General features: G+C 40.7%; 1 protein-coding gene across 5 annotated transcripts in view; it reads left to right on the top strand.

Moving 5' to 3' along the window:
- Window positions 1-24,222, top strand: part of TMEM131 (transmembrane protein 131) — a 237,442-nt gene that overhangs the window by 178,187 nt on the left and 35,033 nt on the right. For all 5 annotated transcript variants that reach the window (XM_080684409.1, XM_080684411.1, XM_080684413.1 and 2 more), the window contains exons 20-31: window positions 8,440-8,592; window positions 8,691-8,766; window positions 9,442-9,559; window positions 11,654-11,792; window positions 11,905-12,014; window positions 12,717-12,783; window positions 17,103-17,254; window positions 17,692-17,834; window positions 18,269-18,455; window positions 19,449-19,634; window positions 22,006-22,164; window positions 22,768-23,348. In XM_080684409.1, the coding sequence (XP_080540535.1) occupies window positions 8,440-8,592; window positions 8,691-8,766; window positions 9,442-9,559; window positions 11,654-11,792; window positions 11,905-12,014; window positions 12,717-12,783; window positions 17,103-17,254; window positions 17,692-17,834; window positions 18,269-18,455; window positions 19,449-19,634; window positions 22,006-22,164; window positions 22,768-23,348 (2,071 nt within the window). The remainder of the gene's footprint in view (window positions 1-8,439; window positions 8,593-8,690; window positions 8,767-9,441; window positions 9,560-11,653; window positions 11,793-11,904; window positions 12,015-12,716; window positions 12,784-17,102; window positions 17,255-17,691; window positions 17,835-18,268; window positions 18,456-19,448; window positions 19,635-22,005; window positions 22,165-22,767; window positions 23,349-24,222) is intronic.

Consider the following 24,222-nt stretch of genomic DNA (forward strand, 5'->3'; position numbering starts at 1 on the left):
ATTCGACAATATGAGTAAGAACCAAGAGGAAATGAAGAAGAACCAAGAAGAAATGAAAAATGACATCACTGCTATAAAAAACTCAATAGAAAGCATCAAGAGTAGACTAGAAGAAGCAGAGGACCACATCAGTGAGCTAGAAGACAAGATGGGAAAAAATACCCATTTAGAGCAGCTTCTAGAAAAAAAAATTAAAAACCAGGAGGAGAACCTAAGGGAATTTTGGGACAACACGAAACAAAACAACATCCGCATAATAGGGGTTCCAGAAGGAAAGGAAACTGAGCAAGGAATAGAAAACCTGTTTGAAGAAATAATGACAGAAAACTTCCCTGATATAGGGAAGAAAAAACCCACACAAATCCAAGAAGCTCACAGGGTCCCAAGCAAAATGAACCCCAAAAGACTGACGCCAAGGCACATTATAATTAAATTGGCAAACACCAATGACAAAATAAGAATCTTAAAAGCGGCAAGAGAGAGACAGAAAGTTACATACAAAGGAACCCCCATCAGACTAGCAACTGATTTCTTAACAAAAACTCATCAGGCCAGAAGGGAATGGAATGAAATATACAAAGTCATGCAAAGGAAGGGTCTGAATCCAAGAATAATATACCCAGCAAGGCTATCAATCAAAATTGAAGGTGAAATCAGGAGCTTCACAGACTAAAAAGGACTAAGGGAATTTATTACCACCAAACCAGCAATGCAAGAAATGCTAAAGGGTCTGCTGTAAAAAAAAGAAATAGGAAGCGAAGAAGGAACACAGGGGTAAAAAATTAAAATGGCGAAAAATAAGTACCTATCAGTAATAACTTTAAATGTAAACGAATTAAATGCCCCAATCAAAAGACATAGGGTAACAGATTGGGTAAGAAAACACGACCCATATATCTGCTGTCTACAAGAAACCCACCTCAGAAAAAAAGACGCACACAGACTGAGGGTGAAGGGATGGAAAAAGGTCTTCCAGGCGAATGGAAATGAAAAAAAAGCTGGGGTAGCAATACTTATATCTGACAAATTAGATCTCAAAGTGAAGGACATAACAAGAGATAAGGAATGCCACTTCATAATACTAAAGGGAGCAATCCAACAAGAAGAAATAACTCTGGTAAACATATACACACCCAATACAGGAGCACCCAAATACATAAAAAATCTCCTGGAGGATATCAAGGGAGAGATTGACAGCAATACAATCATAGTAGGAGACTTTAATACCCCACTATCACCATTGGACAAATCCTCTAAACAAAAAATCAGCAAAGAAACATCAATCCTAAATGACTCACTTGACCAGATGGAATTAATTGACATCTTCAGAACATTTCATCCCAAAGCCACAGAATATACATTCTTCTCAAGTGCACATTGGTCATTTTCAAAGATAGGCCATATGTTGGAACATAGGCAAAGTCTCTTCAAATTCAAAGATAGAAATCATATCAAGCATCTTCTCAGACCACAGTGGCATAAAACTGGAAATCAACTACAATTAAAAACAATCCAAAGCAATCAAACACATGGAGAGTAAACAGCATGCTATTAAAACATGACTGGGTTACCAGAGAGATCAAGGAAGAAATAAAAAACATCATGGCAACAAATGACAATGAAAACACAACAATCCAAAATCTATGGGACACAGCGAAAGCAGTCTTGAGAGGGAAATTCATAGCTCAACAAGCCTACTGTAAAAAAACAAGAAACAATGGTAATAAATTACCTAACCCTACAACTCAAAGAATTAGAAAGAGAGCAACAAGGAAAGCCCAGTGTAAGCAGAAGGAAGGAAATAATAAAGATCAGAGCGGAGATAAACGACATAGAGACCAAAGAAACAATACAAAAGATCAACAAAACCAAGAGCTGGTTCTTTGAAAGAATAAACAAGATTGATGAACCTCTAGCCAGGCTCACCAAGAAGCAAAGAGAGAGGACCCAAATAAACAAGATCAGAAATGAAAGAGGTGAAATAACAACAGATCCCGCCGAAATACAAAGGATTGTTAAAAAATACTATGAACAACTCTATTCCAACAAACTGGACAACCTGGGGGAAATGGACATATTCCTAGAAAAATATAACCTTCCAAAACTCAATCAGGAAGAATCTAAACAGCTCAACATGCCAGTAACTATGGCATGTTGAAATTGAAGCAGTCATCAAAAAGCTTCCGGCAAACAAAAGCCCGGGGTCAGACGGCTTCAGAGGAGAGTTTTACCAAACATTCAAGGAAGAACTAAAACCTATCCTCCTCAGACTATTCCAAAAAATTCAAGAGGAAGGAACATTTCCAAGCTCCTTCTATGAAGCCAGCATCACCCTAATACCAAAACCAGATAAAGACAACACAATGAAAGAGAATTACAGGCCAATATCCCTCATGAACGTAGATGCCAAAATCCTCAACAAAATTTTAGCAAATCGGATCCAGCAGTACATCAGAAAGATCATACACCATGACCAAGTAGGATTTATCCCAGGAATGCAAGGATGGTACAGTATCCTCAAATCAATTAACGTGATACATCACATAAACAAATTGAGAGATAAAAATCACATAGTCATATCAATTGATGCAGAAAAAGCATTTGACAAAATCCAACACCCTTTCTTGATAAAAACTCTCTACAAGGTGGGAATAGAACGATCATACCTCAACATAATAAAAGCTATATATGATAAACCCACAGCTCACATCATACTCAATGGGCAAAAACTAAAACCATTTCCCCTAAGAACAGGAACAAGACAGGGATGTCCACTCTCACCACTCCTGTTTGACATAGTACTGGAAGTATTAGCCATTGCAATTAGACAAGAAGAAGAAATAAAAGGCATTCAAATTGGAAAAGAAAAAGTAAAGCTGTCCTTATTTGCAGATGACATGATATTGTACATAAAAAACCCAAAAGACTCCATCAAAAAACTAACAGACTTAATAAATGAATTTGGCAATGTAGCAGGATACAAAATTAACTCCAAGCAATCTGTGGCATTTCTATACACCAATAATGAACTTACAGAAAGAGAAACTAAAAAAGCAATCCCATTTACCATCGCACCAAAAAAATTAAGATACCTAGGAAGAAACTTAACCAAGGAGGTAAAAGACCTATACGCAGAAAACTACAGGACACTGAAAAAAGAGAGAGAGGAAGACGTAAACAGATGGAAGAACATACCATGTGCATGGATTGGTAGAATCAACATCATTAAAATGTCCATACTACCCAAAGCCATCTATAGATTCAATGCAATCCCCATTAAAATACTAATGGCATAATTCACAGACCTAGAACGAACTCTCCAAAAATTCATCTGGAATAAAAAAATACCCCAAATAGCCACAGCAATCCTGAGAAAGAAGAATAAAGTAGGAAGGATCTCAATACCAGATTTCAAGCTGTATTACAAAGCCACTGTTCTCAAAACAGCCTGGTACTGGCACAAGAACAGACATATAGACCAATGGAATAGAATAGAGAATCCAGATATCGACCCAAACCAATATGCGCATTTAATATTTGACAAAGGAGGCATGAACATACAATGGAGTCAAGACAGTCTCTTCAATAAATGGTGTTGGGAAAATTGGACAGATACATGCAAAAAAATGAAACTAGATCACCAACTTACACCATACACAAAAATAAACTCAAAATTGATGCAGGACTTAAACATAAGACGGGAAACCATAAAAATAGTAGAGGAATCCACAGGCAGCAAAATCTCAGATGTATGCCGAAAGAACTTCTTCACTGATACTGCCCCTAGGGCAATAGAAGCCAAAGAGAAAATAAACAAATGGGACTACATCAAAATAAAAAGCTTTTGCACAGCAAAAGAAACCATCAACAAAACAACAAGAAACCCCACTGTATGTTAGAACATATTTGCAAATGTTATTGATAAAGGTTTAATCTCCAACATCTACAGGCAGCTTATACAACTTAATAAAAGGAAGATAAATGATCCAATAAAAAAATGGGCAACGGACCTAAATAGAATTTTTTCGAAAGAAGACAGAAGGAAGGCCAAGAGACACATGAAAACATGCTCAAAGTCACTAATTATCCGAGCGATGCAAATCAAAACGACAGTGCAATACCATCTCACACCTGTCAGAATGGCTATCATCAACAAATCAACAAACGACAAGTGTTGGCGAGGATGCGAAGAAAAAGCAACCCTCGTGCACTGTTGGTGGGAATGAAGAATGGTGCAGCCACTGTGGAGAACAGTATGGAGTTTTCTCAAAAAACTGAAAATGGAACTCCCATTTGACCCAGTAATCCCACTCCTAGGTATATATCCTAAGAAACTAGAAACACCAATCAGAAAGGATATATGCACCCCTATGTTCATAGCAGCACAATTTATAATAGCTAAGATTTGGAAACAGCCTAGGTGCCCATCAGCAGATGACTGGATCAGAAAACTATGGTACATCTACACAATGGAATACTATGCTGCCATAAAAAGAAGGAATTATTACCATTTGTAGGCACCTGGATGAAATTAGAGAACATTATGCTAAGTGAAATAAGCCAGTCAATGAAAGAAAAATACCACATGATCTCACTCATTTTTGGATAATGAAGAATATTATAAACTGATGAACAAAAAGATAGGTACGGAGGCAGTAAAGCATCAAACAGACTGTCAAATTACAGCGGGAAGGTTAGCGAGAGGTGGGGGAAATAAGAGATCAACCGAAGGACTTGTGTGCGTGCATATAAGAGTAACCAACGCATGCAAAACATTGGGGGGTGACGGCATGTATGGGAGTGGGGTGGGGGGGTGCAATGGTAAGATATGTACACATATAATACCTTAATAAAAATATATTTTTTTAAAAAAAAAATTTCTTTTGAGAGCCGAAAACCGACTTCTGCGCATGGGCCACGAAGTTTCAATCGCACTGTACGTGCGTACTCGCACGTGGTATTTTGTGGAAGAGCCACACTCAAGGGACCAAAGAGTCGCATGTGGCTCGCGAGCCACAGTTTGCCAACCACTGACCTAGGTAAAGACAGAGCAGTAAAGTTCGAGAGAACTTTAGGCAGTCATTTGCCTAGTTTGGCAAGAGTAGAGATGGAATGTTATGTTTGAGTGATAGTATAAAAAAAAAAAAATGAGTACCTTTAAATTCATAAAAACCTAAAGTTTTTGAGCAGAGGATTGACTCTGTCAGAATACATATGGAAGTAACAATATAGTGCCTGGATGCCAACCCTAGACTGGCCAGAGTCCACATGAAAGTATGGAGGGGAGATTTGGCTGTTCGTCTGCCTTCAAAGAACTTATCTTTCCAGATTCAGTTCTCTTGTTATCTCCTCTCTGAAGACGCCTTGACTCCACTAGACAGTACTAGTTGTTTTATGTGTGATCTTGGAATGATTTGAAATTACCTCTCTCACAGCAAGCCTCACATTGTGCTATAAATATTGCCTTTGTGTTGGTCTCCCCAATGAGACTCTAAGATGCTCTAGGAGAAAGGGATGGAGGGACCTTTTATCCCCAATAGTAGGCACTTAGTAGATGATGGGTGAAAAAGGAGCAAAACGATGGAGAAGAAAACATCGGCAAGAATCATTTGAACTATTCTTTAATATCCTAAGGGGACTAATCGAAGCAAATATGGGTAGGCTGGCAGATAGAGGAGTCAAAAATATGACTTAGAGTTTGAGCCTGGACAATAGGAGAAGAGATGCAAAAACAGGAGATGGCCAGTCTTTTGCAGGAAGATGATTCAGTCAGTTCAGGGCACATCAGGGCAAATGTGTGTCTTTTATTTTGTGGTAGGAGACATGGTAGGTTAAGAAAATATTACATTGTAAAAATCTTAATGCTATGTGAAATAAAACTTAAATTCAGATCTTAGCTGCTTAAAAATACAATTTTTGATTTAAAAGGTTCAGCACATTTAAGATTAGGTCTTACTTAAAAGCTTTATTTTGTCTAAGGATCAGTTCCTTCAGTTGCCTTTTCCATCAATGATCTCCTTAATCAGTACATAACTCCTGCAGTAAATGAGAAAACATCTGTATAAAAACAAGGTGCTGGCTTTGAACTACTTTAGATTACGCTTTCAGATATCTATCTTCAGGTGGCTTACAAGACCAGCTAATTGCTTGAAATTACAAATTAACTTGATATTACTGTGTTACTTGAGCTGCTATAACAAATTCCATAGACTGGGTGGCTTAAACCACAAACATTTATTTCTCACAGTTCAGGTTGGGAAGTCCAAGATCAAGGCACTTAGAAGGTCCTTCGTACTATGCAGGCCCTCTTCCTGATTTTTCTGATGGCCATCTTCTCATTGTGTTATTACTTAGCCAAAAAAGCAAAGAGGAAGGGCAAGTTCCTGTCTCTTCTTTTAAGGCGGGGTGGGGAACATCTGGCCTGGCCCTGCCAAGGCAGTAGGGGTGAGTTAATGAAATGTTTGACCAAATACAGCAGGCTAATTTTTAAGTTGATAATTTTTGTATGACCAACAAATGATGTTATAAATACCCAAATGGCCCTTGGCAGGAAAGAGTTTCCCCACCCCTGTTTTAAGGGCACTAATTCCATTCATTAGATTTCTACCCTCATGACTTATTGCATCTCAAAGGCCCCATCACCAAATACCATCACATTTGGGAGTTAGCTTTCAACATAAATTTTGGGGGTGACACAAACATTCAATCTATAACAGTTACCAAATGCTGTAAAGTCTTTCATCAGATGGAGAATACAGGAGCTAACTGAAAATAATCCTATCTAATAAAAGAGTAATATGCAAATTGACCATCACTCCAACACACAAGGTGGCTGCCCCCATGTGGTCAAAGATGGCTGCTCCCATGTGGACACAAAATGGCCGCCACAAGATGGCCAGCAGGGGAGGACAGTTGGGAGGGGAGGGACCAGGTCTGCAAGGGAGGGCAGTTGGGAGGGACCAGGCCTGCAAGGGAGGGCAGTTGGGGGCAATCAAGCCTACAGAGGAGGGCAGTTAGAGAAGACCAGGCCATCAGAGGAAGGAAGTTGGGGGCGACCGGGCCTGCAGGGGAGGGCAGTTAGGGGTGACCTGGCCTTCAGGGGAGGGCAGTTAGGGACAATCAGGCTGGTAGGGGAACAGTTAGGCATCAATCAGGCTGGCAGGGGAGTGGTTAGGGGGTGATCAGGCTGGCAGGCAGAAGCGGTTAGGGGCAATCAGGAGGGCTAGCAGGCAAGCAGTTGGGAGCCAGCAGTCCTGGATTGTGAGAGGGATGTCCGACTGCCCGTTTAGGCCCAATCCTACCTGGATCGGGCCTAAACGGGCAGTTGGACATCCCTTGAGGGGTCCCAGATTGGAGAGGGTGCAGGCTGGGCTGAGGGACACACACCCCCATGCACGAATTTTGTGCACCCGGCCTCTAGTACTTAAGAATAAACATTTCAGCTCTAGCTGGTTTGACTCAATGGATAGAGTGTCAGCCTGTGGACCAAACGGTCCCGGGTTCAATTCCAGTCAAGGGCATGTACCTTGGTTGTAGGCTCCTTCCCAGCCCAGGCCCTGGTTAGGGCATGTGCAGAAGACAACCAATCGATGTGCTTATTTCTTTCACATTGATGCTTCTGTCTTTACCTCTCTCTTCCACTCTCGCTAAAAATCAATGGAAAAATACCCTCAGGTGAGGATTAACAACAAAAACAACAACAAAAAATAAACATTTCAAATAACTCATAGTTTAATTCTTACTAGTAGTATTTGAATTCCATTGTTGAATACCATTGTAAAATGAACTTTTGTATCTGCTACTCTTTTGATCCTCAACATACCCCTGCAAAAGAAGACATGAACATGAGAGAAGTAGTTCTTACAGGGACAGGAAGACTAGGTAACTGCCTAGAAGACACAACTGATTAGAGGCCAAGCCGGGGCTCAGCAGCATTCCTGCCCTCTAACGTCTTTCTACTGCATTTAATCTAGCTAGACTGTAAATGATGAGTATTAGTCTTAACTTCACCATCATTCAACTCTTTTTCTGTGCATTCTCTTAACTTCTGTGTCTTTTAATACCAAATATTAGACCACTGGGTAAGAACATCTTAGATCCTTCTTTAAATAGCTAAGATTTAGTTTATAAGAACAAAAAATTCTGTTTTCAAAACAGAAGAAAGTAAAAGACTATAATATGATTCTAATTAAGAATTATTTAAATTACACAGTTCTTTACTTAAAATCTGGTACCCTGTCATAGAAAGAGGCATGTTGCTGATAAGAGCTCTGATTATAAATTTAGAGAGTATCAACTGATGAACATTCTAAATGACCTCTGAGCTTTGGTTTTCTAAAGAGATGTCTGTTGCCACTTAAGTGTGTATTGTAAGGAAGTCCAGCCATATACAAATGACTTTGTTTGTTTGTTTGTTTGTTGTTTGTTTTCTTCCTTCAGGGGAAAGTAGTTCATCAGAGTTTAAGTATAATGAACTCCTTCTCACAGAAGGTAAAGATACAGCAAATTCGATCTTTGTCAGAAGATGGGCGGTTTTACTATAAGCGATTACGGGCCAATAAAGAAGACTTGGAGCCAGGGAAAAAATCAAAGGTTTGACATGTTCTATTTAAGAATTCCCATCCATAGTGTTTTATTTTTGTGACCTTCTGTGGACTTGGGATTCATGAATCTCCTGTGCCTCTTCATAGATTGCGAACATTTATTTTGATCCTGGACTGCAATGTGGAGATCATTGCTATGTTGGCTTGCCTTTTCTGTCTAAATGTAAGTTACTTTGCTGTTTTTTCACTACCCACAAAATACTGTTTTTCTTTCTTTCTTTTTTGTTTTTTTTTTTTGTGTGTGTTTTTTTTTGTTGTTGTTAATCCTCACATGAGGATATTTTTTTCCATTGCCTTTCAGAGAGAGTGAAAGCAGAGGGGGTTGGGAGGGAGAAAAACATTGAAGTGAAAAAGACACATGGACTGGTTGCATCCTACATTCGCCCCGACTTGGGGTAGGAAACAAACCCAAAACCCAGGTACATGCCCTTGACTGGGAATTGAACCAGAGACCCTTCGGTGTGCTGCCCAACACTCTAACCACTGAGAAACCCTGGCCAGGGCCACAAAATATTCTTTAATGAAGACTGCCATTTTTAAAGTCCATCCCTATCTATTGGGTAGAAGTCATTTAAAGGAAAATTAGCAAGTGGATTAGATGTAGGGTGAGTATGTCATAACTTACGTTCCTGTCCCTGGCTAGTGGTAGCTCAGTTGATTAGAGCATCATCCTGATACACCAATGTTGCAGGTTCAATCCCCAGTCAGAGCACATAAAAGAATCAACCAACGAATGCACAAATTAGTGGAACAACAAATGAGTGTTTCTCTCCCCTCCCCCCCTTTCTCTCTAAAATTAATTAAAAATAATAATAATAACTTATGTTCCCTGATTTAGCTGAACCCAAAGTGCAGCCTGGGGTAGCCATGCAGGAAGACACATGGGATGCAGACTGGGATTTGCATCAAAGCCTATTCAAAGGATGGATGGGAATCAAGGAAAACTCAGGTCATAAGTGAGTGATTTTGCTTTAAGTATTTTGACTACCTTTACAAGTTCAAAATGTCTCAGTTGATGTTACTTCCCTAAATATTATGTTTTATATTAGGTTATTTTACTTTACTATAGCTAAGAAAACATTCTAATCTTCAGAAAATTATTAATGAGGCATCTTGAATTGCCATTTTAATTGTATGTTGCTCAGAAATATACACACTACCATTTTTCTCCTTACTACATCATTCTAGATACTTCAAAGCAACTATTTGAAGTTGTCTTTATGTAAGATGACAACAGTGTTCACTTCAGACACATCCATTTGCATAAGAAAGTTTTGTCTACTACTGACCTACTACATGCAAGGAAAACATGTTCTCGGTTTAATCCCATAGCAGGAGACCGAGTGTGTATGTGGTCATAGTGGAAAGACAACCTTTTCAAAATGCTGGGCTGTTAGGGGTACACAAGGCCCAGTTCCAGTGGGCCCATCATGTCTTTGGCAGGTAGAAAACATGCTAATGACAAATCTACTGCACCTGTATTCAAAACCAGACCATACAGAAATGTGATCTTTTCAGTTACTTCAGAAGAGAATTTGACTAAAATGATGATAATATGACAACTGATGAAAATGATTCTTCTCATTTGGCTAATTTGAAATGTATCAAGATATTGCAATTTATTGTACTATAAAATTTTCAAACCACTAACAGTTAAATCTGAGGTTTCTGATTATCTGAACTATCTGCTGTGAAAAGTTTTCTTAAAGCAAAGAGTTAAATTTTTACTTTTATATGGTTAAAATAAGTACACAGAGACAATGAACTCACTAAAAGAACACTGATTGAAACACTTATTGGTCTCCTAAGTTTCCATAGTGGACATTATAATATACAGGCAGTCTCCAAATTAACATTAAATTGTGAATAAGTAACTTAGAGTGCTGCCCTAGGCTCAGCTGACAAGGAACCTCATCGCCTCCCACCTACTGACACCCCTTGCCTTCCTCTTTGTGTGCCCAGCATTCCACTGCTAAAGACCTGGGCTCCCTGTCTGCCCTGTGCCTCCAGGACCCAGGTACATAGGAGCAGGGCATGCTTCCTGCTCCTGCCTCTGTGGTACCTTGTCAATGTGTACGTTACAGAGAATTTCTGTTACTAGTCTTTTTTTCTTTTTCTTTAATAATGTTTTTTTTATTGATTTTCGAGAGGAAGGGAGGGAGGGAGGGAGAGAGAGAAACATCAATGATGAGAGAGAATCATGGATCAGCTGCCTCCTGCACGCCCCCTACTGAGGATCGAGCCTGCAACCCTGGCAGCATGCCCTTGACCGGAATTGAATCCGGGACCCTTCAGTCCACAGGTTGACACTAGTCTAGCCACTGAGCCAAACCAGCTAGGGCTCTGTTACTAGTTTTACAAAACCTGTGCTCTTACCAATATTGCAATGCCATAATTTGGTATTGTTTAGCGTGAAAATAGGCTTCAGTGTTTGAGTCCAGGAACCTTAGCCCCATTTATACTATTGTTTGCTTAGGAAATGTGTTCTGAGCTTTAAACAGCTGGTTTACAAACATTCATAAGTAGGGAAATATTCAGATGCATCCCAAATGTTGCTGATAACATTACATATATCTGCACAAAGCCCTCCTATGGATTACCTTGCAACTGATGTCTTCATTGCATGTAGGATTTTTATTTTTATCTCAAGGGAGGGAAAACTATATGCCAAGCAATGTATTGCCTTCTCATTAGTTCTACTAAAAATGTTCTTAGCACCCTGCTCTTAGTGTTTAGATCTTTCCGCTAGGCATGCAAGATCCTTTGGGATCCCCATACATTATATGTTATCTGCCTGTCTTTTTCTTTACATACCTAGTGAAAAAAATGATACAGGTGATCAGTGATACATATTTTGGCAGCTCTTTGTGCCAAAATAGAAACAACTTTATACATCTCTTTTAAAGCATAGTGAAATGTTAGAGCAAATAAAGCTGTGTTTATCCAGAGTCAGAATAAAATTCCTCAAGCACACAAGCCTGATAGAATTTCTTTTTAGAGGACTTACACTTCATTTTGATCCAGTGGCTTATAAAATTGTTTTTTTCTAGATTGAGTGCTTTATTTGAAGTAAATACAGACCTTCAAAAAAATATACTATCAAAAATCACTGCTGAGCTCTCCTGGCCTTCCATACTTAGCTCACCCCGGCTCCTGAAATTTCCACTCACTAATACCAACTGCTCTTCAGTAAGTATTCAAAGCAATGTCGGGTTTTGGAAGTACATAGTAGAATTATAAAATATCGACTCTTTCTTTTAACTATGGATTTTTCATTTACTGTTTGGTTACTTTGTTTAAGGAAGAAGAGATTACTTTAGAAAATCCTGCAGATGTTCCTGTTTATATTCAATTTATTCCTCTGGCTTTATATTCCAATCCTTCAGTCTTTGTAGATAAGTTAATATCAAGGTAAGCACTTCTTCAGGTAATCAAAATGTTTTTATACTAGCATTTAATCCTCACTTTACACATTTAAAACTCTATTGCAACTCATACAGCAATAGATTGGGCTTAAAGAAATTCGGGGTCTGTAATTAAAGTTGAGAGGAGGTTCTGGGAAGAGAGATTGATACTATGTTAAACAAATGGGAAAATGTTCAGTTTTTTGTGTTGTTGTTTTTAAGTGTACAACTTTTTTTTTTTAATCCTCCTCCGAGGATATGTTTATTGATTGTAGAAAGGAGGGGAAAGAGAGAGAAACATCGATATGAGAGAGACTCTAACATCAATCGGTTGCCTCCTGTACGTGCCCCAGTTGGGGATCAAACCTGCAACCTAGGTGTGTGCACTGACCGGAAATTGAACTTCAACCTTGTTTGTGTATGGGAGCAAATTTCAGTTTAAGATAAAAAAAGGCAATGTAGAAGATCTTCCTACAAAATTATAAAAAAAGCAAATGGAACCTTTGAAATATTTTACTTTTAAAAGTGAGCAAAATATTAACTGTAAGTTGTGGCAATTAATTTTTAAAGGCTATTAATCTGACAAAATAGTGATCTCAAATCTGCCAAAAGATAATTTGCAAACAAAATACAGACTTGATAATTTACTCTGTCATCCGTTTAATTATGATGCTCCTTACACAGAAATATGTATACATTTTTATTTTAGGTTTAACTTGAGTAAGGTGGCAAAGATAGATTTAAGAACACTAGAATTCCAAGTCTTCAGAAACAGTGTAAGTATTCAAACTTTATACTATTTCACAGAAATAATTCTGTAACATGATCAGTGCTCATGTGAAGGAAAACTATTACCTGCCCTTCAATTTGGCTGAAGGGCAAGTTACCTAAGAAGTCAGAACTGTCAGTAATGGTACTAGAGGTAAAAACATATCAGCCGTGGGCAAACTACGGCCCACGGGCCGGATCCGGCTGTTCTATCCGGTTCTCTTGCTCTCCCCTCCACTCCTTTACTTTGAATTTATATTAGTTCACACAAACACTCCATCCATGCTTTTGTTCCGGCCCTCCAGTCCAGTTTAAGAACCCATTGTGGCCCTCAAGTCAAAAAGTTTGCCCACCCCTGATTTAGATCAACATGAAGCACACTGGGTAGAAGATTCCTGTTTGTGGTCATTAAACATTAAGGCCATGATTATTTATAACAGCTACTAGAAATTCAGAGACTATATTGATGAAGTGTGTGTGTGTTATATGCGCCAACTACTGGTGACCCCATGGTTGAGTGATATCCGCCAGGTCCTGTCCTTGGTGCCCTGCTCAACTTCTGTAAACTCAGCCTAAGGCTTCTTTTATGGAGTCAGTCTATCCCATGTTTGGTCTTCCTCTTTTCCTCCCGCCTCTTTTCCCAGCACAATTGCCTTTTGCCAAGAACCATGTCTTCTCATGATGTGCCCAAAGTAGGACAGCTTCAGTTTTATCATTTTTGTCTCCAGTGATGTTTCAGGCTTAATTTGCTCTAGGGCCCTCTTGTTCGTCTTACTGTCATAATATCCATAGGGCTCTCCAACACCATATTTCAGATGAATCCATAGTTTGTTTGGGGTTTTTTTTTTTAATGTTTTTATTGATTTTTAGAGAGAGAAGAGAGAGGGATATTGAGATAGAAACATTGATGAGAGAGAAACATCAATCAGCTGCCTCTTGCACGACCCCACTGGGGATTGAGCCCGCGACCTGGGCATGTGCCCTGACCAGGAATTGAACCATGACCTCCTGGTTCATAGGTCGACGTTCCACCACTGAGCCACATTGGCTGAGCTCCATGTTACTGTTTTTCATCAGCCTTCTTTGTCCAACTTTCACATCGGCACATAGTTATTGGGAATGTGAGGGCCCTAATGGCACATCTTTGCTCTTGGTGACCTAATTCTTCCATTGCTGCCCTTCTGAGTCTCGGCCTTCTCTTGATTTCTTGGATGCAGGTCTCTAAGTTGATGACTGAACCAGCAAAATCTTTTAACAATTTCAGTGTCTCCATTGTCTACATTAAAGTTGTATATTTCTTCTGTAGTTATCATTCTTGTCTTCTTGATGTGCAAATGTAGTCCTGTTGGCACTTTCTTCTTTCACTTTCATCCAAAGTTGTTTCAAATTGTTAGTACTTTCTGCCAGTAAGTTGGTGTTATATGTATATCTTATCATTTCTTCCACTGATTTTCACTCCTCCTTGCTCTGAGTATAGCCCAATTTTTCGTGTGATATGTTCTGCATACAGATTAAACAAATAGGGAGATAAAGTGCACCCTTGTCTGACAGCTTTGCCTCTAGGAAACCATTGTTTCTTTATATTCTGTCCTTAAAGTGGCTCCCTGTTCACAATACAGGTTATGCATCATGACAGTGAGGTATATGCTAATACATAATTTACTTTATTAAACCTCAAAATATTGTGCGTGGGTCATTTAAATGTTTATTTTGGGTAATTGCTAATAAAACTCTAAGCTCCATGAGTGCCAGACCCATGGCTGGCTGTATTTATACTTTAGCACAGTAGTATGCATAGTTTTCACTCAGTTGATCTTGAATTAATAAATTTTTACATACACTGGTTTGTTCCAGGAACAAAATATTCTCTATCATACAGGTCAGGATGCACAGCCACTAACCACTCATGTTGTAAGGCCTTACTGTACAGGGTATCTATCAGTCAGGAAATCAGCACTTGGAACTAAAGCCTTCTGCAAACGGCGAAGTCTCAAGGCCTCCATGCCTTTCATTCTGCCCTACCACATACCACATACATCCCTAAACATCCTGTTCATGGCGCCCTGCTGGCTGGGAAACCTTCACTTTTGAAGCTGTCCCGATTCTCCCTGACCCTTCCCTTACACCCATGCTAACTCTACTTTTTTATCTCTTTTTGATGTATTATACCTTGTTTCCAAAATCTGCTCATATCCTGGAATTTTATCATTGGCAACAAATATTTCAGTTGTTTTCCTTGAAGGGACAAATGCACTGCATTTTCATGAAAATGTCTACCAAACGCCCCATCTGAATAACCATAGGTTACTTGTCGGTTCATTTTCTCAAAATTAAATGGTGTTCCATGAGAAAAGCAGTGTGTTCAGTTTGCATCTTAAACACTAGCTTTTCAAGACATTGTGGAGCCTCATGCAGCAGGTGTACTTTATACAAACTTCTCGTTTTATCCCCTAGAATATTACAAAGACGTGTCCAGGGTTGAGATTTAATAAGATTGTTATTTATTATTGCTGAATCCAGAACTTGCTTCTCTCTTTTTTTTTTCTTTTATAATATATTTTTATTGATTTCAGAGAGGAAGAGAGAGGGAGAAAGAGAAACATCAATGATGAGAGAGAATCATTGATTGGCTGCCTCCTGCACTCCCCCCACCGGGGATCAAGCCCGCAACCTGGGCATGTGCCCTGGACTGGAATTGAACCTGGGACCCTTCAGTCCTCAGGCTGACGCTCTATCCACGGAGCCAAACCAGCTAGGGCAAGAACTTGTTTCTCTTAACTACAAGTGCACACAGGGAAGAAGACTGGCTTCTCAGAAAGTTTGATACTACTGCCTTGCCTTGTGCGAAAGGGTCAGCAGGTTTACCCACCATTGCTTTTGCTGACTTATCAGTACAGATGTCAAAACACTGAAAAAGTCAGCTAGGTCTTCCAGTATTGGGGAAATAGTTCAGACACTGGATACTTGGAGAGATCTCTGAGCATCCCAAGGGTTACTCTGTGAAAACCACTACTACATAATGATAGAGAATGTTGGAGGCCCTTAATGCTGTCTCTGAGGCATCACAACATCCTCAGGTTTTCCCCAAGTCCTCAAAATTTATATTAGCTAATGTTTGTTGGGAGTATATCCTATATAATCCTGTATAATTAAGAGCTAATATGCTAATTAGACCAAACAGCAGAATGACTGTCCGGACAACCTTCCAGACAAAGCCGGGGCTGCAAGGGCCGAGCCCCTTGCACGAATTTTGCGCATCAGGCCTCTAGTGTATAATATAAAATGTTTCCATCAATTACCCAGAATAGTTTATTTAAAAGCGACTTATTTACCAACCATTCAGAGCACTCAGAATATTCTGTTGTCCAAGTAGACATTAATGGAAAAGAATGTTAGACACAGGAAAAAATAGCCTCGGATGCTAGAGTTAAAAAGTAATGTGCTGCATTAAGTCATTGACTCTAAGTTATATTTGAGGAATTTTGCCAATGCAAGTAGGTGGATCTGTATGTATTAAACCTAACTGCCAAGTAGAGTAGAAAAATCCTACAAAATTCACTTTCCTTTCACACAGTAGCAGAGCCATGAAGCTCACGGACCCTTCCCACAGAAAGCTTAAACTTAATGTTGCTTAAACGTCAGAGCAGAATATCCTGAAATGTGAACTATGACTTTTATAATAATCTGTAACTGGCTGTCAAAAAGTCATATTTTGATTGTTAAACTAAGCTATTCTTTAAACTTTAAATCATCAAGTGTTTATGAAACAGTAATTATGTGTTTATATTAGCTTTCAGAATAAAAGTCAAAGATAGATTAATATGAATTGGAAATATTTTTACAAATAAGAAATAGGATGCAACCTTAAGATCCTTCAGCTGACACCCTTCAGTGGCAGGAGCAGGACAGCAGGGATGGCAGGCGGGGACAGCAGCAGTGGGACCTGCGGTGCTGGTGTTGGTTACACAGCTGTTTGCTTTCTTTTAAAACACTGAGCTATTTATTTTAGGTTTGTGTTGTTTTCTGCATGTGTGTTATGTTTCAAAATTAAAAGATCTCTATATAAAAACATGACTAGTACAAACATGAAGACTTTGGGCACATGTCCCTTTCAGTGTCCTGGGTAACAAAGCCCATTTGGGGGCTGAATGCACTGGCTGCCCAGATCTGCTAATCAGCTAGCCAGTGTTTAAATTGTGACAGATAACGTTGTTTACATATTGAATCAATTCAAGAAGCTGGTGATACTGATACTGGGCTGTAGATGGGGTAAAGGAAAAAACATTTTTCCAGAGACTTTATTAATGACTGCCATTTGTTACCCAAGGCTCATCCACTGCAGAGTTCAACAGGGTTCACAGAGGGCCTCTCTCGACATTTCATCTTGAACCTCATTTTAAAACCTGGAGAGAAGAGGTCTGTCAAAGTAAAGTTTACTCCTGTTCACAACAGAACTGTTTCCTCACTGATCATAATCAGGTACGGCCTGGGATGTAAGTGCGCTGTGATTTTTAGCACTTCTGTAGAAGTTGTTACTTGATTTGTATACATATGAGTTTGCATCTTTATATATGGACATGTTTTTTGGCTTTGTCCAAGACACACAATGCCTGATGAAAGTTACTTTGTGATTGTGTTCATAGCTAAAGGCCTGAATTGTGCTTACTGTGCATGTATGGCTCTTAAAAATAAAAAACCCTTGCTTTTCTTTGAGGAAATATTTTTTAATTCTTAAAGTATAATGTCTCATTCTTAAATTTACTGTATTAATTTCCACATGGTGGTTTATAAAATAATAGTAAAAAATATGGATCAAAATATTGTGCAATATAATAGAAAAACCTGTAGTTCTTTACTTGATCTTAGCCAAAAGGCCAAGAAGTGATGAAAAATCTGTAATTCTTGTTCTTGCATAGAAATAACCTGACCGTGATGGATGCTTTGATGGTCCAAGGACAAGGAACAACCGAGAACTTGAGGGTGGCAGGCAAGCTTCCTGGTCCAGGGAGTTCTTTACGCTTTAAAATCACAGAAGCATTATTAAAAGATTGTACAGATAGTGAGTATTGCTAACAGGTCCATGGGCACAAATTTCAGCATTTGCTTTCAACAATAAATAATTCCAAAAACAAGAACAGTATTTCTGTCAGAGCACATGTGCATATTAATGATGAATACTTAAGATTTTTAAGAAAACATCCTGACCTGCTTTCAGGGTTGTTTGATTTGGATCTTAAAAGATTTAAAGTACCAGTATTCATTTTATGCCTCAGATGACTTACTCTGATGTAAAAGATAAAGCATGATCAAACTTTGGCATCTGAGAGGACATGCAAAGTGGAGAACTTCCTGCTGAAGTCTGGTAAAGCTGGTCGCTGGCACAAGGAGGTGCTTCATAGTCACCAGACGTGTTCATAAGGAACTTGCTCATCATTTGGACCTGGAACACATGGCCGCAAGATTTATACTCACTCCCCATATTTTTCCCCTTAGGTTTGAAACTGAGAGAACCGAATTTCACATTGAAAAGAACATTTAAAGTAGAGAATACAGGACAACTTCAAATTAACATAGAAACCATTGAAGTCAGTGGGTACCCATGTGAGGGATATGGCTTTAAAGTCGTTAATTGTCAAGAGTTTGCACTAAGCGCCAATGCCTCTAAAGACATAATTATATTGTAAGTATTTTCTGATAGGGTATAATGAGTCAGTAGCTTATCATTAACTTTTTAAACTAGAGTTATTCACACTTGGTGCAAATATGTTTTCATACTTACAAAAAAGTCTTTATCCACAAATGTATTTACTTGATGTTTTTTGTTTTGTTTTTCACTTAATCTTTGGTTATTTTTTTATAGCTTGGTTTTCAAAATTGTGCAACTTCTAACTCCAGAATGGATCAGATAGTCTTAGAAACCAGTTTCAAAATTATTTTCCAGCTTGGGTTAAAGCAGAAGGTGTTTGTCTCAGCAACAAAGCAGACACATTGTACATGCTGTTTTTCATGTTGTACCATGTACAAATGCGTGGTATTTTTGTCAAGACAGTTTCAATTCCTGTGTTGGTGATAGTTGCAGCGTATTTTAACAACTAATTGATAAGTTGTCATGTTGTAAAAGTTTATGTAATAAAATGTAACCTGTCCCCTTAATTGAATGACAATGTCATGATCTTGAGTGGACATTGTCTTAACAGGGAACTGCATTCATCACTCTGTGTAAGGCACAGTGCTTGTCACCAACAGGTCCAGTGAGGAATAGCACACCTTTCCTCAGGTGCACTCATCTGGTTGGGGTAGTTAACTCAAAAATAAAAACACAATAGTTGGGCAGAAAGCAGGACTGCAGGAGACAAAAGATCACTGGGGCTTGGACAGCATTTTTTAAAAGTATCATGGGAATGTATCCTGGGAAAACTGTGGATTTAGAGAGAAAAGGAGGGAAGAGAAGGAAGCTCAGAGACTACTTTCTGAATTAATACTTACAGGAGCAGGTTGTTATTGTTATTAACCTCATGGGAAACTTTCTCCATCTTAAAATGAGGAAGGTGAATAAAAGTGTTACACTGAAATTCTGTGTTATGTTTCAAAGACGTATGGGACTGGTGTTATATTTAAACTGCTTGCAGTATATTTTTAAAATTTGATCTTAACTGCCATTACTCTGTTTTAGGTTTACTCCTGATTTCACAGCGTCTAGGGTTATTCGTGAACTGAAGTTTATAACAGCCAGTGGCTCTGAATTTGTGTTTATATTGAATGCATCCCTTCCATACCATATGTTAGCAACCTGCGCAGAAGCCCTACCCCGACCCAACTGGGAGCTGGCTCTGTATATCATCATCTCAGGAATAATGAGGTACTTGTCTTCTTTCCAGGTTGGTATTCAGCATCACTGGGCATTGTTCATCGAGTGCCCACCATGTCCAGTCGTGTTCTGAGTGTCGGAGGTCCTCCATGAACAGACAGACCCAGCTTACATACCAGCTAACACAGTCCAGCTTATATATCTGCTTCACATCTAGTAGAAGCAGTCAAAACTGAGCATTTTTTAGTGGTATCCTATCTAATAAAGAGGGAATATGCTAATTGACCATCACTCTGTCACAAAGATGGCTGCACCCACAGCTGAGGCCAAATTCCCCTAAGGAGCCTTAACGAGCAGTCAGCAGGGATCCGAGGCTATGCCCTCCCCCACCCAGCAGGGCTTGACAGGGGACCTCAGGCCGCACCCCCCACCAGGTGAGGCTTGACAGGGGACTTCAGGCCGCAACCCCCACCCTGGCACCAGGCTGGGGGACCTCAGATCGCACCCCCTGCCTGGTGGGGCTTGACAGGGGACCTCAGGCTGTGCCCCCCACCCAGCAGGGCTTGACGGGGGACCTCAAGGTGTACCCCCAGTGCAGGGTTGGGGGAACTCAGGCCGCGCCCCCACCCAGCGGGGCTTGACAGGTCACCTGAGGCTGCGCCCCCCTCCTGGTGCTGGGCCAGGGGACCTGAGGCTGTGCCCCCCCACCCAGCAGGGCTTGACAGGGGACCTCAGGGTGCACCCCCAGTGCTGGGTCGGGGGAACTCAGGCCGCGCCCCTGCCCAGCGGAGCTTGACGGTTGACCTGAGGCTGTTCCCCCATCCTGGTGCTGGGCCGGGGGACCTGAGCCTGCACCCCCCCCCCCACCTGGCGGGGCTTGACAGGGGACCCAGGCCATGCCCCCACCCAGCACGGCTTGACAGGGAATCTCAGGCCATGTCCTCCACCTGACGGGGCTTGATGGAGGACCTCAAGGCATGCCCCTGCCCCAGTCTTGGCTGGGGGACCTCAGGCCAATCCCCCTGTCCTGGCACTGGGCCAGGGGACCTGAGGCTACACCCCCTGCCCAGCAGGGCTTGAGAAGGGTGGGACTGGCTTGAGAAGGGTGGGACTGGCTGGGTCTGGATCTAGCCCAATGGGGGCAGGGCCGGCCGGGTCTGGGTCTCACGTGATTTTGAGGTGCATGTGGGTGGGCGGGGACTTGACTCTGGGTCCCGTGGTGTGCCCCAGACTCTGACAGGAGGAAGGTTTTCATATACATTTTACTAATTTTCTTTCATCTCTGACACTTCCATTATAGAGAAAGGGCAAATAGCAATATTAAATTATTTCCTCTAATTAATCCCCTTTTAATGTGCACGAATTTCGTGCACTGAGTCACTAGTATACCATAAACTGTCTGACTTTGCTATTCGCTATATAAATTAAGTGCATGTTAATTTCTTAAAGGAAAAAAACACTCCTAATTTATCAAAGTTATGATTTGGGCATATGTGTATTCTTCTGGAGTCTCACCTAAGCAATAGAAAACTGATTAGAAAATTGTTTTTAAATCCTTAGCATTCTTTTTTTCCCCCAGTATATTTGTTTATGTGTTTTGAGAATCAGATATACTCTAACCCAGGCGTCCTCAAACTACAGCCCGTGGGCCACATGCGGCCCGCCGAGGACATGTATCCGGCCCGCCAGGTGCCGCTGCCTGTCCTGCTTAGCAGCCGACTCGTCCCAGGCCCGCAGTGTGCATAGGAATTTGTTCATAGTTTTTTTTTTAAACTATAGTCCGGCCCTCCAATGGTCTGAGGGATAGTGAACTGGCCCCCTGTTTAAAAAGTTTGAGGACCCCTGCTCTAACCCACACATCCTTTAAGGGAATAGAGTTGACCTAGAGTTAAAACTAAAAGAAAAGATAAAAGCTGCTTTTGGTAAGAGGAAAGTATCCTTTAGTGTCTGTTCTGATACAAATAATTACTTCCCCCTTATGAACCTTATGTAAATTGGCATTCTATAAAAGTTTGGTATACAAACTTCTTTCCATGTGCTTTGTTTTTTGTCTGGCCCATTAAAAATTTTCATAGGCATTTTGTCTTTTATATGATACTAGAGACCCGGTGCACAAAATTGGTGCACGGGTATGGTCCCTAGGCCTGGCTGGCAATCAAGGCTGATCAGGGCCTTCTGGCTGCCAGCCAGGGCCTTCCTTCCCCTGGCTGCCAGTTGCTGGCTGGGGCCTTCCTTTGTTTTGCACTGCCCCCTGGTGGTCAGCGCACATCATAGCAAGCGGTCAAACTCCCAAGGGGGCAATTTGCATATTAGCCTTTTATTATATAGGATTGTACTTTGCCAAGAAATTCTGCCTTTAATGTCAAATTGGGTTACTCTTGCACTAACACATGAACCCAATTCTCCCTTTCTGTCCCCACAGTGCCCTGTTTCTTTTGGTCATCGGAACAGCCTATTTAGAAGCTCAAGGAATTTGGGAGCCATTTCGAAGACGGCTGTCCTTTGAGGCCTCAAATCCACCCTTTGATGTGGGAAGACCATTTGATCTCAGGAGAATCATTGGTATTTCATCTGAAGGAAAGTATGTTCACTGGCTGGAAATAAATTCTCTAGAATGTATAGATTAGGCTGATGTAATTAAATGAAAAATGCCTTCTCTTTTCATTTTTATCTGGGGCGGGGGGGATCTTAATTCTAATTACTTAATAACATGCTGCATGTAGCTCTCAGTTACTAAGAACTCATAGCAAGTAATCATTATATTGGTGAAGGTTAAAATATTCTTAGACCCTGACTTGATTTCTAAATATTTGATAAACAGACCATATAGAGTTGTGAAAAGTATTCCTATTCTTTTTTTTTTTTCTCATTGATTTTTAGACAGAGTAGAAGGGAGTGGGGGAAACAGAGAGAGACACATTGATTGGTTGCTTCCCGTACCATACATGGTTCAAGCCTGCAATCGAGGTACGTGCCCTTTACCGGAATTGTACCTGGGGCCCTTCAGTCCACAGGTCAGCAATCTATCCACTGACCCAAACCGGCTAGGGCGAGTATCCCTATTTTTTGTTGTTTTTCTTTAGAGTATTTATATTGTAATGGCTCTACTGATTAAATAAATATTATTTTTAATCTAAGAATTTGTAGGTTGCTTTTTACTAATGGCAGTTCATCCTTTTTTCAGCTTGAACACACTCAGCTGTGACCCCAGTCATAGTCGGGGGTTCTGTGGCCCAGGGGGCTCATCATCACGACCTGGTGCAGGAAGTCATAAGCAGTGTGGTCCATCAGTCCATCCACACAACAGTCACAGCAATAGAAACTCAACTGACATGAACAACGTCAGAGCCAAAAACAGCACCAGTACCTCTAGCAGGACTTCTGCACAGTCTGCTAGCAAAGCAGGCACCCTGGTCCTTGACTCAAACACAGTGGCCCAGGGTCATGCAGCAGGCAGAAAGTCCAAAGGAGCAAAACAGAGCCAGCACAGCAGCCAGCACCATGTCCATGGCACGCTGGAGCAGCACTCTCCCCCTCCACCACCACCAGTGCCTCAGCACCAGGAGCCACAGTCTGGAAGGCTGTCACCCACCCCCCTCGTGCACCCTTCCCACCCAGAACATGCCAGCAGCACAAGGCACAGCTCAGAGGACTCAGACATCACCAGTCTCATAGAAGCCATGGACAAAGACTTTGACCACCATGACTCCCCAGCCCTAGACGTGTTTACAGAGCAGCCACCATCGCCACTGTCAAAAAGCAAAGGTAAGCATTATTCTCACTGTGGGAACAGCATACCACGTGAGGGCGAAGCCAGTGCATGTCTCAGCAGCTATTGTGGTCAGACTTGTGACACTCAACTAATTCAGTAGGTGCTCAGATATTTCTCCAACATTGGATATCAGCTCTTCCTTGTCAGAATGCAAATAGAGGTAGCCATTTGTCATAAAAGATACTTGTGTTTCTTAGATTACTGGCCAAATTGAGAAATTTATTAAACATCTACTGTTTTCCTTTTAGCTGCCTGTGTTGTTATGATAGATTGAGTTTGTTTTTAATTATTAAAATAATTTTTAAGACTGCTAAAATGGAGATCATTTTAACTCAAAAATAGTAATTTCTGTACAGCCTGCTCTTTAGAGCAGGGGTTGGCAAACTACAGCTGGTGAGCCAATCACTGCCTGTTTTGTAAAATAAGTTTTATTGGCACATAGCCATGCCCATTTGTTTATATATTGTCTTTGGCTGCTTTTGTGCTGCAACAACAGAGTTGAGTAGCTGCAACAGAAGCCATAGGCTCCTCACACCTGAAACTATGTACTGTCTAGCTCTTTCAGAAAAAGTTTGCTGACCCCTGCTTTGGAGTTCTGCATAGTCTGTTAGTTATCTTTTGCATGGTAACAGATGATTCTCTCATAGTTCCTATGGGTCAGGCATCGGGGTGCAGCTCAACTGGGTTCTCCAGCTCTCACAGAGCTGCAGTCAGTGTTGGCCAGGACTGCAGTCATCATAAGATTCAGCTGAAGGTGAATCTGCTTCCAAGCTCACTCAGGTGGTTGATGGCAGGATTCATTTCTTCACAGCCTGTTTGGGCTGAGGGTCGCAGTTCCTTAATGGATGTGGCCAGCAGCCTGCCATG

The sequence above is a fragment of the Plecotus auritus genome (genome assembly GCF_963455305.1).
Source record: "Plecotus auritus genome assembly, chromosome: 8".
Lineage (NCBI taxonomy): Eukaryota > Metazoa > Chordata > Mammalia > Chiroptera > Vespertilionidae > Plecotus > Plecotus auritus.